Source organism: Citrus clementina, unplaced genomic scaffold, assembly GCF_000493195.1.
Source record: "Citrus clementina cultivar Clemenules unplaced genomic scaffold, Citrus_clementina_v1.0 scaffold_3, whole genome shotgun sequence".
Lineage (NCBI taxonomy): Eukaryota > Viridiplantae > Streptophyta > Magnoliopsida > Sapindales > Rutaceae > Citrus > Citrus x clementina.
Genome location: NW_006262339.1, coordinates 632020 through 648500, shown reverse-complemented (window position 1 = coordinate 648500; position 16481 = coordinate 632020). Strand labels below are relative to the sequence as shown.

The following is a 16481-nucleotide window of genomic DNA, read 5'->3' as shown; positions in this document are numbered from 1 at the left end:
TTTCCATCAAATATGAAGCTGGAAGCTTGCCCAAACAAAAAGTAAAAAGATTCAGGAGATAAAAAATTTTAGAACCAAAAAAAAAAAAAAAAAAAGGAAGCCTGAATTTGCATTGCATTTTTAAAACTTATATGGAAGGAGGACTAGCTTAACCCCTCCCCCTTCCTAACACATGCACAACTCCCCATTCTCACATACTCTTACCTCTCTCGCTTTCTCCCCTTATAATACATACATCACTATCCCTAAGTTTTATGAGCGCAAGAGCTTCATGTTTTTTGAGTTAACTAAACTAATGCCCAAGTATAAGAGCAAAAGTAGCATAGATGATTAATCTCCATCCTTCCTCCAACAAAGTAACATGAACACGCAACGACGGATTATGTAGAACCTCGCTTTCTTTTCCTTCAAAACTCTACTCTTGGGTGCTGAAACTTTGGCTTGCTTTGGCTGGGATTGGGAAGTAGACATTCTTGATGACCTTATGGCTCTCTGGTATGTCCCTTCTTCTGCTTCACAATCAGTAACTTCTCAGATTATAAGGAGTGTCTTCCCCTTGTGGAATATTTTGTAGGGGGCTGGTAGAGTTTGTTTCAGCTTTCTTTGATGTCAGTAAATAGATGGTCAAATATACCAGTAGGGGCCTTGATGCTTGGCTCCGCTTTCCTAAGGCAGTCAACCAGGAAGCTGGTTTTCTGCTCTCAAAAGGCTGTCTTTTGCAGTTTTCTACATTGATTCAATACCCGGACTTCCTGGTTAATTGTCTTCTGACCGACCATATTAGTGCTCTGCTCCCAGGATTTATTGACGAAAAGACAAATGGACCACCTAGCCCCATAGAGACATATCAACAAAAGGTCAGATGCGGGTATCACTTACCTATAAATTTCTGAAAAATAATAATAATGATAATAATGATAATGGTTACTGTCTTACTGAACCACACCCCCATCTACACACAATAGAACCTCAGCTGACCCTGAGATGTGAATGTGGCTGGTTTGGTCGTATATCAAGTCCCTTCATAATTTTTGGTATCTTTGCTTCTGATTTCGTATTTAACTCTCTAACTCTCTTTTCAAATTTCAGCTGTTCAGATTATTTATTAGACATGTTTGAAAAGACCATAAGAAAGAAGCAACCAGTTTTGTTTTTTTTTTGGTGTTCTCTTCAATTTCTCAAGTAAGAGAGAGAGGAGATGTATCGAATGAGTAAGGAACTGCCCCCACCCAGCACCCAAGTTTTGGGCTCCCGACTCAGGCTTTCCAATTGTTGGGTTGCGTGTTTCCATTGACCATCTGTATTCCTCATGTCCATAGATTGCATTTTGCCATGAATAAACTCAAGATTCCTCTAAACTCATGCCCCTGCGTATTGAATTCAGTCTACTAGGGTTCAGAACTCTCCTTTCCCATGATGAATTATATAGAACAACGGAAAGGACTAAAAGTATGTATGCCCTTCCTTTGGCCTTTATGGAAGTTTGTTAGTCCTAGCCCTGGCCAGCAGCCCTGAGAACCCCACGCTCGGTGTGTGTGTGTGTGTGTGTGTGTATTTTATATTAGGTGCTTTTGCTCCGGTGATGACTTTGATCAGAAGCCCATAACGTTCCAATTTCCAAATCTTTTTTTGATCAGAAGCCCATAACGTTCCAATTTCCAAATCTTTTTATATATTATATGTGTGGAAGTGGAACCGAAGAGATTCTGAGGAGCTTTCTTCACCTTATATTTCCCTCTTCGTTTTTTCTTTCTTTCGTTCTCCGTTTCTCTTTTTTTTCTTTTTGTGTTTTTTTTTGGGGGGGGGTGTTGGGATTTTATGAGCTGTTTTCCTATTACTGCTGAATGCCCGTTCAATACCATGATGAATTGGTGATAATACATTTGTTACCTTATATAATGATGTAAGGTATACAATTGTTCGATAAAAATTCAATGACTGTAAAAATATAAAATAATAGAATTTTTTTTTTTTTACAGCAGTTAGATTTTTATCAAATGGTTACAGGACAATTATGTATCTTACATAATAATATAAGATAATAAGTTCATGATGATAGAGTCGCAGACAAACACGAAAAAATTGACAGAAAATGATAATAGTTAATTTTTAATTTTTAAAATTTTATAGGTTGATAATAATTTTATACAATTAATTTTTTCATATTACATTAATTTTTACGGACAAATTTATACAAGATAATTGTGACTTTATAAAAAATTCATTAATACAACCTTAATTTTTGGCAACATACAACAGGTAGGAGGTGTTCTTCTTCTTGTTTGAACTCGGCCAAATATTAAAAGAATGCAATCCGCAATATTGGTCTGTGCAGGAACTGGTTGTAGTTGGGCTTGGCCAGCCTATCTTACATTCGCAATACCACTTATGTGTTATTTTTCAGTCCTAAAATTTTTGCGCGATTGTTTTTCGAAATTAATGATTTAAAAGCAAAAAATCCCCCTGGGAGGAATTCATGTTCATGGAAGAAAATTGGCTAACGCTTCGTGTGAATCATAAATTAACGGTTCAACTTTTATAATAAATGACGAATTAGAGTTTTTATAACTTTATATAAGTTTATTTAAAGTTAATTTTGTAAAAAAAAAAAAATTAAGTAAATACACTAAATTTTAACATTATTTGTTAATAAGCATACATATTATTAAAATCTTACGGCTATTTTTACCATGTGATTTTCTGGCAGTGTATATTGGTAGATGGCTTATTTTTGTCATGTGATTTTCTGTTAGCAAACATTAGTATATTTTAAGTCGAATTTTTACGATTGAAATAAGTTATTTCAACTTACCTCTAAATGTTCCAACTCACAAGAGTATGGTTGTAAAACTTTTATTTTTATTTTTTTTAATAGTGAAAAAGTTAACTGATGAGTCGTTGACTTGGGCAATAGCATTTCTTAAATAATAAATAAACAAAATTAATAGCCAAAGAAAGTTTCAGTTTAATATGTCAATGTCTGATCACGAATGCTAACAAACAAATGATAGAACAAAATTAGCCGTTTGGAATCAGAAATTAGAGTCAATTCAATTCTAGTGACTAATCTTTCCACAAAACGAACAAAACCCGTTTACTTCAGTTGACATTCCTTTTACGTAGAAACCCACCATGTCTCCTAAGCAACAATCCCTCTCTTCATTCATCTCCAATCATGCGCATGGCGTCTTTTCATTCTCGTAGCAGTAACAGTAACGGTAACCACCCCGCGTCCTCTTTCTCTCTTTTGTTGTTGTTTTTGTTGCTTGCATCAGTATCAGCATCAGGGACTGTCGCAAAAGCTATCTCATAGCCAGCCACAGGCAATTTTGACAGAGGCCCCGTCGTACCCACAACCCCATTGGTCACTTTCTTGGAGTGTGTACAAGAAACTGCTCTCGCAACTTTCGGACAAAAAGACTTTGATCCAAAACTTTACGTTGATTTGTCGTTGAAGTCCAATCTTTCCACAACTGTTACCGCTTTTCACAAGCTACCGAGAAATGCAACTGGGTCAGTTTTGGTTCCTGATTTCAAGGAGTTCTTGCACGAATATTTTGATGGTGTAGGAGACGATCTTGTGTACGCTGAACCACCAGATTTTGTGCCCGAACCGGATGGGTTCTTGCCTAAGGTGAAGAACCCTCAAGTGAGAGCATGGGCTCTTGAGGTGCATGCTTTGTGGAAGAATTTGTCTCTGAGAGTTTCTGGTTCGGTATTGAACCGGCCTGAGTTTCACACTTTGCTTCCCCTGCCTCGACCGTTTGTTATTCCAGGTTCCCGGTTTACAGAGGTCTACTATTGAGATTAATACTGGGTTATTAGGTTAGTTTTTTGTATTTGTTCTATTTTTTTTTTCAATGCCAGTTCAGTGACGTTGAAGACATTTTTTTTTTCTCTAATGTCAAGTGCTTTTGTGCTGCTAAATTTTTTTATGGGTGTGATTCAATGTGCGTATAAGGGCTTTGCTAGCAAGTAAGATGTATATGACAGCGAAGGCAATTGTGACCAATCTCATTTCTCTTATTGATACATATGGTTATGTTCTTAATTGTGCGAGAGCTTATTGCACCAATAGGAGGTAATGCTTCTTCTTGTGTTATCTTACTTATTTTGGCTCCAACATCTATTGTATTAGTTACAACTGTCAGATCATGCTTCTTCGTCATTTTGTTTCCCATCAGACCTAAGTTTTAGGCATATCTTCTGCAGTATCTTCTGCATTGAATACATGTAAAATGTTCCCATCTTTCTGACCATGTATCGTATATGCTTTCTTTTGAATATGTGCGCCATGCTTGCTATTGACATGGCATGGGTTCATGTCTTGTAGCCAGCCTCCCATTTTCAGTGCAATGGTTTATGATATTTACAATCGAACTGGTGACTTAGATTTGGTAAAAAAGGCTCTCCCTGCCCTGCTCAAAGAACATCAATTTTGGAATTCAGGTATACTAAATACTTACTATTTACATGAATAGTATCCTCCCTTGTGCAAGATTTGTTTCTTTGTTTGCTTGAACGTAATTATGTAGCTGATATACATGTTAATGTATTGTAGGAATACATAAGGTCAACGTCCAAGAGGATCATGGTAGAAATCATACATTGAGTCGGTATTATGCAATGTGGAACAAACCGAGGCCTGAATCTTCAACCATTCTATATTCTTCTTTCCATCAGAATTACCTGAGCATGAGGTGCGAAAAGAAATTTTGTTAGGATAAGTTTTAACTTCTTTCCTCTACCAGGATAAGGCGCATGCTTCTAAGCACTTGAATGCTTATGAGAAAGAGCAATTTTATCGGGAATTGGCTTCCACTGCTGAATCGGGATGGGATTTTAGTACCAGATGGATGAGGTAATTAATTATCTTGCATCAAACCAGTATCCGTTCGGAAAAAAACGACATAATTAAGATCAGTTGGAGAAAAAGTCATTTCCTTTACTGTGTGATTCAATTAATTAATTATCAGACAAAACTCAGTTGACAAATTTCTGGAGTTTAATTGCCTTCTTGCAGGAATACTTCAGATTTCAGCACATTGGCAATAACATCAATATTACCTGTTGATTTAAATATATTTATACTCAAGGTAAAAGTCTTTGCCTTCTTAGTAAGTCTAGAGACTTGGAAGTCCATCCATTTTTTTCCCCCATATTTAAGTGATGTTTGTATGTTGATCCAGATGGAACTTGACATTGCCTCCATGGCACAAATTGTTGGAGACAATAGAACTGCTGAGAGTTTCTTGAAAGCTGCTCAAGCAAGAAAACAAGCAATAAACTCTGTTTTCTGGAATGAAGAAAAGGGGCAATGGCTGGATTACTGGATAAGTAATGGAACTAGTAGCCAGGTAATTGCCCGAATGTGACATTTATTAGCTAAGACATAACTTCCTCAGCTGTGTTTTTTTATTTTTCCCCGAATTATATCACTTTAATACGTTTGTTGTAGGAATGCCGAAGATGGAAAGCTTCAAACCAAAATAATAATGCATTTGCCTCAAACTTTGTACCCATATGGATTGATTTATTCAACTCTGGTTTGTAACCCTAACTGGCTATAGAAGTATGCCTTTTAATAAATAGGGATTCTTAAGTTGAATAGTTGATGAATACTGAGAATGCTTTATTGAGAATATTGTTTATTCTGAAGCCTTTTATGTTATCCAGATACTTGTATAGTGGAGAAAGTTAGAAAAAGCTTTCAAAGTTCAGGCTTACTCGGTGCTGCTGGAATTGCAACTTCTTTGACAAGATCAGGAGAACAATGGTAATCATTAATTAGTAACAAATTCAATATTGACATTTGAATTAGATTTTTCTTTATATTTGTTGGCTGTTACTTAATGTTACCAATATGACACAGGGACTTTCCTAACGGCTGGGCGCCACTTCAACACATGATAGTAGAAGGTTTTGCTAAGTCAGGATCACAAGAAGCAAAGTCAATGGCTCAAGACATTGTTATGAGGTGGATCAATAGCAATTATGTTGCATACAAAGAAACCGGTGCTATACATGAAAAATATGATGTAGAAAAATGTGGAGATATTGGAGGTGGTGGTGAATACATACCCCAGGTAGTATATAATTGTTTATTCTTTCAAGTGTATCTATTAAACTTAGGTGCCTAATGTCTTAACAATGGCCATCTATGTACCTCATTTGCTCTGATGAATTACAGACTGGTTTTGGTTGGTCAAATGGAGTCGTATTGGCGTTCTTGGAGGAGTTTGGATGGCCAAAAGATCTGAAGATAGGTTGCAATTGGGTTATGCACTGCGGAGATGAGCTTTGACTTGGTTTATAATTACCAACTTAATTATCCTGGATTCTCTCCCTTCTTTTTCCTGTCTTGTCAATTCTATTGACCGTGGGAACTGGGTTTAATATGTACATTCATATTATGCATTTTCTAGCAAACGAAAGCAAACTATTCTTATCTCATGGTTTATGGAGAAGCTAAGGAAATTAATAAAATTTCAAATTTGTGGCCTTGTTAATTTGTGCTGCTGGAATTGCAACTTGTTTAGCAGTAGAATCAGAATAACAGACCAACGGCGGTAATTAGTAACACCTGCAACATTCACGTTGAATTATATGTTTCTTGTGCATTTGCATCACTTCATATGGATCAGCAATACAAAGACAAACAGGGACTTTCTAAATGGTTAATCTCAAATTCAACCCACATTATAGTAAATCATTACCTTGAAGTTGGATATTCCTTCATGCCCTAAAATAAAATTTTGGAATAAGCTTAGCATAACGAAAACTAATGTTGGGGCACCAAAGTGGAGTGATCTATACGTAATTAACCTGTCGATTAATCAAGTTAATTAATCGCGTCCTTTCTGGCTCAACTTCAATTTTTTCAAATACTAATTTTCTGAATGGGAAGGGAAGAGCTTTCATTGTTTTTGTTGTGAATTAGACTAATATTGCATAATCAGAATCCACACATTCTCTATCTTTTGTTAATTAGCAACGCATGAATCATTATCAATGCAGACGAGGTTTCAAAATTCGAATAAAAGTGATCGTATTTCGCATGTATGATCTCCATAATCTTTTAGAGCTTGCTAGTGCTTTTCTCGAACTAATAAATTTTAAGTAGTAAAGATTAGGCTTTCGATTATGACACTAATTTATCCTGGATTTACTTCTCGGACTAGTTTGATCATTGGGAGCATTGATAGCTAAATAATGTTCCATTCCAAAGCAGGTGGATTTAGTTGCCTAATTGTTAATAAGTTTCTGTCACAATCTTGATGAAGGAACTGACAAATTAAAGGTTAAAAAAATAAAATTTATTTAACATAAGATTTCATAGAAACTACTCAGACTCCAACTCATATATGGCATCTTTATATATGATTCATTTCATCACAAAGATATTTTGTAATTAAGGGCCTACTTAGTGGGTGATGGTGGGTCAATGAGAGATAACGATCTCTTTTCTTTTTAATTTTTCCACTAATAGATCCTCTCTAATCATAGAGAATAGCAACAATATTCTAATTTAAGTGTGTAGCTTAGTAAGGTTAGCATTATGGGTATCTTGTTTGTAATTTTCTTGAGAAAATGAGAACATAAAGCCAAAACTTATTAGGCATGATTAAGAAATCCACAAGGTATCAATTGGATTCCTATTTGTGATACCATTTGTTAACAACAACAAAACCTACTTTTTCTGCGAGCCATATTCTATCAAATTCAATCATTTTGAGCATGCATAATGATAATTAATCATATGATAAATATAAATAAATAAATAAATATATATATATATATATATATATATATATATATATATATATATATATATATCCAATCCGAAATTTTAAAGTGCGGGATCGTTCGGAAAAACACATAAACCGTGCGGTTTAAACGCTTTAAATTTTAAGTATTTAAACCCGTGGAGTTTTAAAGTTTTCCCAAACTTTTCCCACACTTTAATATTCCGGACTTGAAAACTACCATATATATATATATATATATATGTAGCTCAAATTATTTGTACCATGCATACATTATAACTTTTCTAAAGTGCTTTTTGATTATTAGTGCCTTTTGTTTCACTAATTAATTTGGAATGTTGCCAATTTTCAGTTTCTTTTATTATTTCTTTGCCAACCTTAATTATTATTAAAGAAACCCATTATCAAGATATATATGCAATAACATTTAAAATTCCAGCTGAAAGAATATTCAAATGAAGGAGGTGGAAGGATGATTATAGCATCAGCAAGCCAAATATTAACTTAGACAAAGAGATTGGAAACCATAAACCCTAATTTTAAGGGATATGGACCCTGCAAGATTCGGGGCTCCCACACAAAAGAGTGGCAATCATTTAAGAGTGGGGTTATTCACATGACACCATTCACAAGTGCTTTTTGGTATTAAAAGAATATATTTGTGTTTTATTTTGAGATTGGGAAATGAGTTAGTGGGAAGTAATGACTAGAGATGAGCAATTGTGTGCATAAAAATATAGTGTCATAGGGTGCAGCTTCCCTTTCAAAGCATCTTATTAGTCAAATAGAGTTGGCCAAATGAACACGGAAATGAGATGGGAAAAGAAGAGCCTGAGCCTCAATAATTAACACAATCTCACAAACAATATCCTAATGCTTGATCTTATTCTGCATTTTATTAGTGAAAGACGAATCCAATTGGGAACCTACACAACTTTTTGGCTAGAGAGGGTGTATCCAGGGTTAATGACTTTCAGATTGTTAGAATTTTCCCTATTCTCTATAACTCGTAAATTGGTATATTCATTCATAAATTTTCGGACAAATGAAACCCATGCATGCATATCCTTCTTTGAAAGAGTGAGGCATTTTTTACTCCCATCTTTGAATGTATTAATTGGTGTTGACTGAATGATTTAACACTGCTTTCACTCGATATTAAGCTTACAGCCTTATCGCAAACGGGTGCTTTAAATAATTATTTTTTTTTTTACCAGGAGGTATCCTGGGGAGGGCTTCAATTGTGGGAGGCACCTTTAAGCCCGTACCACAACCCAGACTAGACGTCCCCGCTCGAACCTCCCCAATTGTGGGAGGCACCTTTAAGCCTGTATCATAGCCCAGACTAGAAGTCCCCACTCGAACCAAGAGGCACGGGTTCTCCCAACAAAGGCGACTTCCCTGCGACTTGAACTGGGGAGGAAATCCAGTCAAGCCACTTAAGGGGACTCCATTGCCAGTGGAGCCAATACTTTGTTGGTTGCTTTAAATAATTTTAAAGGTACTAACTCAAGTTCTTTTAAGAGTTCTTTTCTCTCTTTTTTTTCCTCACAAAAATATGGAATAATGGTGGATTTTTTTTAAAAGAAATTATTAGTAAGAGTAGATTTTAATTTGGACTAATTCTTTATAGATTTTTGAATTAAACTATATATATTGGTATGTGTAGAGTCCCAGATTACCTTCACTCAACCGATTAACAATAGAAAACAATAATACCGCCCGTTTTTGAAAGAAGATTGCGGGGTAAAAAAAAAAAAAAATTTGTGTCGAAAGGTGACAATAGATAATTGAAAACCAGAAACGAAAAAGAAAGAAACTGACATGTGTACGCGCGAGAAGGATAAAAGGGGAGGCCTTTCTTTTTGCTTTGCTCGGAGGATCCTTTACTAAAGAAAAAGACTAATTAAATAACAAAATAGAAGAGAAGACTAAACAGACAACGAAAATAAATTTGCTTTGCAGATCAAGTTTAATAATAGAAAGCTTTAAAGTTGAACCAAACCCTCCATCATTAATCCTGAGTTATAAGTCTCGAGCCTTTCCATGTGATCATGATCAGGTTGTGAAAATAAATTTCCTTTTGAGTAAACTTTTGGGACCAACTTTAAATGGGCAACATTAAATTATTAAGACAAGTCCCAAGCAGAATCATAATTAACAATCTGTGTACAATATCCCTCCTTCATTAAGATTTAATTAAGACTGATTTATGGGAAAATTCTATCTATCTTTTAATCAACCCCTTGTTCATTAATTTGAGTAGATTTTCATTTTCTGTAAACAGAATAACATAAAAATAATAATAATAATAATAAAAGGGTTTGTGGGGGCTGCTGCTGATCGATGTACTGGAAATTGCAGGATTAGGATCTGAGCTCGATGTACTGCATCGAGTGTCTGCCTGGCGGAATCTATTGTTACGTCAGTGTCTTCTCCATGTGCATGGTTTGAACAAATTTTAGTTGGGACCTCAATTTGTTGTACTTTGGTCTCACCAGTCACCGGCGGCCATGCATTTTTATTACCAAACAAATGCACAGCATTCGTGTGTCCATTCATCATTAAAGAAAATAACCCTTACATATGGAAAAAAAAAGTAATTAATTAATTAATAATAGCTAGCCGGAGCCCTTGTGATAGGCAATTGGACCGTATATATAGTTCAGTAGCATATTATTTAGCAAAATCTTTGTGTGAGAAATATTAGTGGTAAGTAGACCATATAGATACAGTTCATGCACTGCTTTCACTTTTCCTTTGCTCCTCCACACCCAGCTGTCAACTTGATAAGGAAGCCCTACATTTTGCTCTTTGCCCATTTCACCAAAAATCATTCAATTTGCTTCATCCATCCCGCTGTTCAACTTTTCTAATCCCTATCCTTTTGCCCTTTTAATTTATTGCTTCAATAGTTAACTTCTTTTCTTGTTTCCTAATACAACTCATAGTCAATGATCTTCAAAGCAACGTCCACACAAACAATGAATTAATGTCGCCGTTCAGTATTTAGATTTTAACCTTTTTAGCTATAGCAATTTTCTTCTTATAGTATTGGAGTCAAAACATTATGTTTGAATTTCCGTATGTTCAATGTATCTCAATTATTTTTTAATATTTAATTAGTTCAATCTTTATCTACTCAAATTTTACTCAATTCTATTAAAACTTTATACTGACTTTATTAGATCCGAATTTTACAGATGATCGATCAAAAATTTACTTGTATAACCTAAAAAGAAAGCTGTATTCAAATTTTAATAGTTTTTACAGACGTTAATAAAGTTTAAGATCTTGGATGGATATATATATATATAAAAGGATGATGAAAGATGATTGATATATGATGTCAAAATTTGTAATTGATAAAGAAAATGTTGGTATGGGACTATGGAGTTGGGAATATAATGTAAATCGGTCCCCGCATGGGGCACGGGGCCTGTAGAAGTGCCTCAAAAAGCTAAATTTTCGTGGCTTCTTTTCCTTTTTATCTATTACTAATTAAACTTTTGGCTTTTAATAAAGGCCCTACCAAGTACCAACCCTTTTTGACAAGACTTCGCTACCAAACATGCCTTAACAAATCATATATATATATATATATATATATATATATACACACACACACAAACACACACACACATGTATAGTCCTTAGTTTTATCATAGTTAACTAGTTTACTTTTATGTTTATAAAATCTAGTCCAGATTTGTAACAAATGGGGCTGTCTAAATAATTTTGAGAGGATTATTAATTAACATTAAGTCCCATGATTGAAAAAGAAAGGTAATACGCAAGTTCATAATCATTGTCTAAAAAATATAAAAATAATTTATCTTCTAGAAGTTTGTCTAAGTCTCTTATAAATATGATGAATGATAAATATGAAACCAACAACACCACATGTGTCTGTATTATGTTTTTTTATGACATTACAAATTTTTTAATGAAATCAAGTGAGTAAACCAACGGAAGAGACTGACAAATTGGCGTCTAATTAATTTTTTTTAATCCAAAGAAATAGAAAAGAAACTTCCACAACCCACCACACAAAATTTGATTCGATGTGATTAAGTCCAATTAGTGAGCTTAATTAATTAATTTTTTCAAATAAATAAATAATATATATACGTGTGTGTGCGTGTGGGGCTTCAACGGGAATGAATGATTGAGCGGGTAAAAGCAAGGTAAGGTTTTGCATCCCAACGAAATGCCGGATTCGAGGCCGCAGGATTGACCGATCTGCAACGCCTCACGTGCGATTCCCTTTGACGATTTTTTACTGCTTGTCTGGATCTGGATGCACCATTAGCCCTATAATATTTATTTATTTATTTTCATTTCATTTAATCGCCGACTCTTTCCCAAGCCCAAGCCCAATCAACTAATTAATCTTATTATTATCATTATTATTGTTCACTTGCCAATGACACCTATCACTTGACAAAACAAAGATATTAATTTTTCCTCATACAAGTAAAATCACACAAAATAAAAGAATAAATCATCTACATCTTATCAGGGAAGAATAAGAAAAAATTAATATTCGGTGAATAATCGATGGTGCTCGTGTTCTTATTAGGTAATTCATCAAATTTATATTAAGTTTTTGTTCAATTTTAAATATCGTGCCCGTATAGAGCATTATCAAAATTTAATTTCTTCATAAAAATTTATATATTAATTTTAGTAATAGTCTACCAATGTATAAAAAATAAAAATCGGATACTTTAAAAATTTAAACTAAAATCATAAACTAATTAGTTAATCTTGAAGTTGGAGAGTAATGAATCTTACTCAAGACTCTAAATAATCCAAAGGCCACTGAGGTGTCATTTCCCAACGCGAAGGTCAAACGTACAAGGGCTCAATTTTGGTTTTTTTTTTTTCCCCGATGAATTGCATGCCCTGCCGATTTATTCAAATAAAAGTTCCGTCTTTACCGATCCTTAACCCCATAATAATAGACGTTAGACAAACAACTAATCCTCTGTTATAAATTAATGGTTGGATTAACTAGGCCCCGTAATTAATTAATATTAATTAAGAAGGCCCCTCTCATGTCTCGTCGTCATCTTCAATCACGCAAACACCTTAATTATCTTGATCGATCAATGAATGCCAAATATCCAATCCTCTCCGCCAATAAAAAGGTAAAAACAAAAGGAAAAATCTAATCTGAACCCTCCGTTTTGCTTTAGCCCTTAACCACATAAACAACATTGCCTCCTTAATTAATTTCTATTAAATGCAAAGCGGCGTTGGCAGCAAATTTAATATCTTCACTCTGACACAGCAAATGAAGCGCTTTTTAATTTTTATTGCTTGCTCGCTCGCTCTCTATTACAGCTACTATCGAGTAGAAAACTGCAAATACGGAGGGGGGTGGCATTCATAATTCGTGCAACATTAATATATATAGTTATTAAACCCATTGCAATTAATATGTTAGAAACGGTCAAATACCTCCTCGGCTCAGCTGGGGCCAGCGGCTACGGCTCCAAGTCCACCGCCGAGCAAGTCACGGATGGCTGCCCCAATTTGAGTTCAGTTACCGCCATCATTACCGGTAAGCTTATTCATATATATAATTAAAGTTTGATTACCGATGGGTTAAAGAGGAGGATGAGTTAGTTAACAAACTTTGTTGTAGCTAGCGTACAAACAAAGAAAGTTGATGAATATTAAAATATTAAATATTAAATATAGGAGCAACATCAGGAATAGGAGCAGAGACGGCCCGCGTGTTAGCGAAGAGGGGAGCGAGGTTAGTGCTGCCGGCTCGGAGCCTCAAAGCCGCGGAGGAAGCCAAGGCGCGTTTAGCATCCGACTGTCCCGGCTCCGATATTGTTGTTTTGCCTCTTGATCTTAGCTCCCTCTCCTCTGTTCGTAACTTTGTTTCTCAGTTTCACTCTCTCAACTTACCTCTCAATCTCCTCATGTACGTATATATATTAAACAAAAAAAAAAAAAGATTGTTTTGTTTATGTGTTTATTATTATGGTTGTTTGGTTCTTGAGAAAATGATGGAAATTCAGTTTCGTTCTTATTGTTTTTTGCTCCCAACTGAAAACTTCAAAAGAAATTTGCGGTTGGCTTGATTGATTACTATATCAACTTTTCACTTTTCTGGGTTTGATCTAGAAACAACGCTGGCAAGTTTGCGCACCAGCATGCAATATCTGAGGATGGAATCGAGATGACTTTTGCTACTAATTATCTTGGTAAGTATTGCTAAAATAATTTTTTTTTAAAAAAAAAAAAATTGAATTTTGCTCATATATATTAATTTGTCTGACAGTTGTAAAACCAAATATTATTTTTGATGAATTTTCAGGCCACTTTTTACTGACTAAATTGTTGCTAAAGAAGATGATTGAAACGGCTAAAGCGACCGGCATTCAAGGGCGTATAGTGAACGTATCATCGAGCATTCACAGCTGGTTCTCCGGCGATATGATCCGATATCTCGGACAGATTTCGCGAAACAAAAGGTAAAAGGAATAATACCATTAATTCTATTTGTTAATTGCGTTAATGATTGTTAATTATTGGTTAATCTAGTTGGGGATAGTTGGACTTGGACCGGCCATGCGTGCCGTGCCCAAGGACACGGTGATGAATTCATAATATATATGATACATATGATACGGGATTTGACTTTTTCTTTTTCGTTTTTTTTTTTTGTAATTGATTTTATGAAATTTTTGTCTGGGTGTCTCCAGTCATTACGATGCGACACGTGCTTATGCTCTCTCGAAGCTCGCTAACGTTTTGCACACCAAGGAGCTTGCCCAGAGACTCAAGGTACATTACTCCTACTACTATTACTATATATTTATTATTTATTATACGTGCTTATAATTAAATTATTTATATGATTATTTAATTAAAGAAAGAGACAATAATTTAAAAAAAACCGAAATTTTTTGTTTTCTTTTTTAATTTTCTTGTCCATATATCTTTATTAATCGTCTCTTTTTACTAATTAATGTTTCTTAATTATATTTGATAATCTTATCCCACCAAAAAAAATCTGTTTATGATAATGCAGCAAATGGAAGCGAATGTGACAGTGAATTGCGTTCATCCAGGGATCGTCAGAACCCGACTCACCAGAGAACGAGAAGGCTTCATCACAGGTGACACATCATCAACATTATATATATATATATATATATATATATATATATATATATATATATATATATAACTCCAATTTTATTTGTTTATTTTCTTCAAATTAAATTCTTTAACACAAGTGTATATATGCAGATCTTGTATTCTTCCTTACCTCAAAGCTCTTAAAGACCATTCCTCAGGTAAAGTTTTAATCCAAGTCACTTTAACTAACGAACTAATTAATTACATTGAACAAATTAACCAAAGAGAAAACTAAGAAAAGAAAATAATTAAGCGTACAGTATGTTAAGTATGTACTTAATTTGTATTCGTATTTCGTAGGGTGCTGCTACAACTTGTTACGTTGCAATTCATCCAAGACTGGTGAACGTGTCTGGAAAATATTTTGCTGACTGCAACGAAGCTTGGACGTCCAAGCTGGGGTCAAACTCAAACGAAGCTTCAAGATTATGGGCTGCCTCTGAACTTCTAGTTTCTAGAGACCCTAAATCAGTTTTTGATCCACTCAGTGCCAATGATTAAATCGAACTAGTAGAAAAGAGGGAAAAAGAAAAAAAGAAAAGAAAAGAAAAGAACTTTATATAGAAACAGAAACAATTTATATCCCTGTAAAACGTATACAAGTTTAAGAGTAAAGCTATAGTATTAGCAGACATAATAGATAACTTTTTAGATAATTAAAACATGTTAATTAATATGTTTTGTTATTGCTTGGTAGATGTTATGCAAGTTCTGAGTTAATTAGCTACTTTATGTAATGGGTTTGTGTACTTAAAAAAGAACTCATTGCTTAGCCTATCATTTTTTGTTATAATTATAGCTAGAATGATTATGGAGTAGAGTTCTTTTTTTCTATTTTTATTTCTTTCAAGTGTTTTCATTGGAAGCGAAAGAACATGGAAACCCTAGCTAATCAAAATGATCATTATTTTTATTATTAACAATTAGTATGATCTAATAGATGATCATTTAACAAAAAAACAAAAAAAAAAAAAACTAGGTAGCTAACTAAATTAATATATACGAGAAGAATATATAAGTGGGGGAATAAGAACGTACATGGGGTCAGTTTGTATCATGTGGTGGTTGATTTTAATTTAGAAGAGTATCTTTGGGGTAAGTGCATGGGTCCTACTAACATGCTCCGATATATGGAGTTTGGTGGTGGGATGGAAACATGCGTTCAAGCTACGGAACTATTCATCGGCAACGAGCTACTACTCCCTCATTTGGTATCATTGCAAATGCTCATCTTTTTATGGTGTTTTGGAAACCTTTCCACCTTTATTTCGTTGGAATATGAACTTCTTTGCATTTGCTAAGCGAAGCTCGACAAACATCAAACATTTAAAGCTAATACAGAAACCCTAGTTTTCTTTTCTACCCATTGCAATTAGGGTGAATGCATGGACCTCTCTCTATATATTTTTCCACTTCTATTCACAATTTGTCAATGTCTATGTCTCATGATCACAGAGCATCGTGCTCCTATTTCTTTTTGCTTGAGAGCTATGATGATTCTTTAGGGCCATTGTGGGTTTGGTTCACATGTCATAATATTGACGAATGTTC

At 34.5% G+C, this 16481-nt stretch overlaps 2 protein-coding genes across 2 annotated transcripts; both read left to right on the top strand.

Moving 5' to 3' along the window:
* Positions 1 to 3952: 3952 nt before the first annotated feature.
* LOC18046833 (trehalase) lies at positions 3953 to 6494 on the top strand. Its single transcript, XM_024186907.1, has 10 exons — positions 3953 to 4081; positions 4334 to 4449; positions 4562 to 4662; positions 4752 to 4861; positions 5024 to 5096; positions 5190 to 5357; positions 5459 to 5546; positions 5677 to 5776; positions 5873 to 6086; positions 6191 to 6494. Exons 1-10 carry the CDS (start codon positions 3981 to 3983, stop codon positions 6302 to 6304), a joined length of 1185 nt encoding a protein of 394 aa, XP_024042675.1. The 5' UTR covers positions 3953 to 3980; the 3' UTR covers positions 6305 to 6494.
* Positions 6495 to 12893: 6399 nt separating this feature from the next.
* Positions 12894 to 15699, top strand: LOC18046831 (short-chain dehydrogenase TIC 32, chloroplastic). Its single transcript, XM_006439211.2, has 8 exons — positions 12894 to 13335; positions 13476 to 13707; positions 13911 to 13990; positions 14104 to 14260; positions 14492 to 14573; positions 14821 to 14908; positions 15042 to 15088; positions 15231 to 15699. Exons 1-8 carry the CDS (start codon positions 13212 to 13214, stop codon positions 15429 to 15431), a joined length of 1011 nt encoding a protein of 336 aa, XP_006439274.1. The 5' UTR covers positions 12894 to 13211; the 3' UTR covers positions 15432 to 15699.
* Positions 15700 to 16481: the final 782 nt, after the last annotated feature.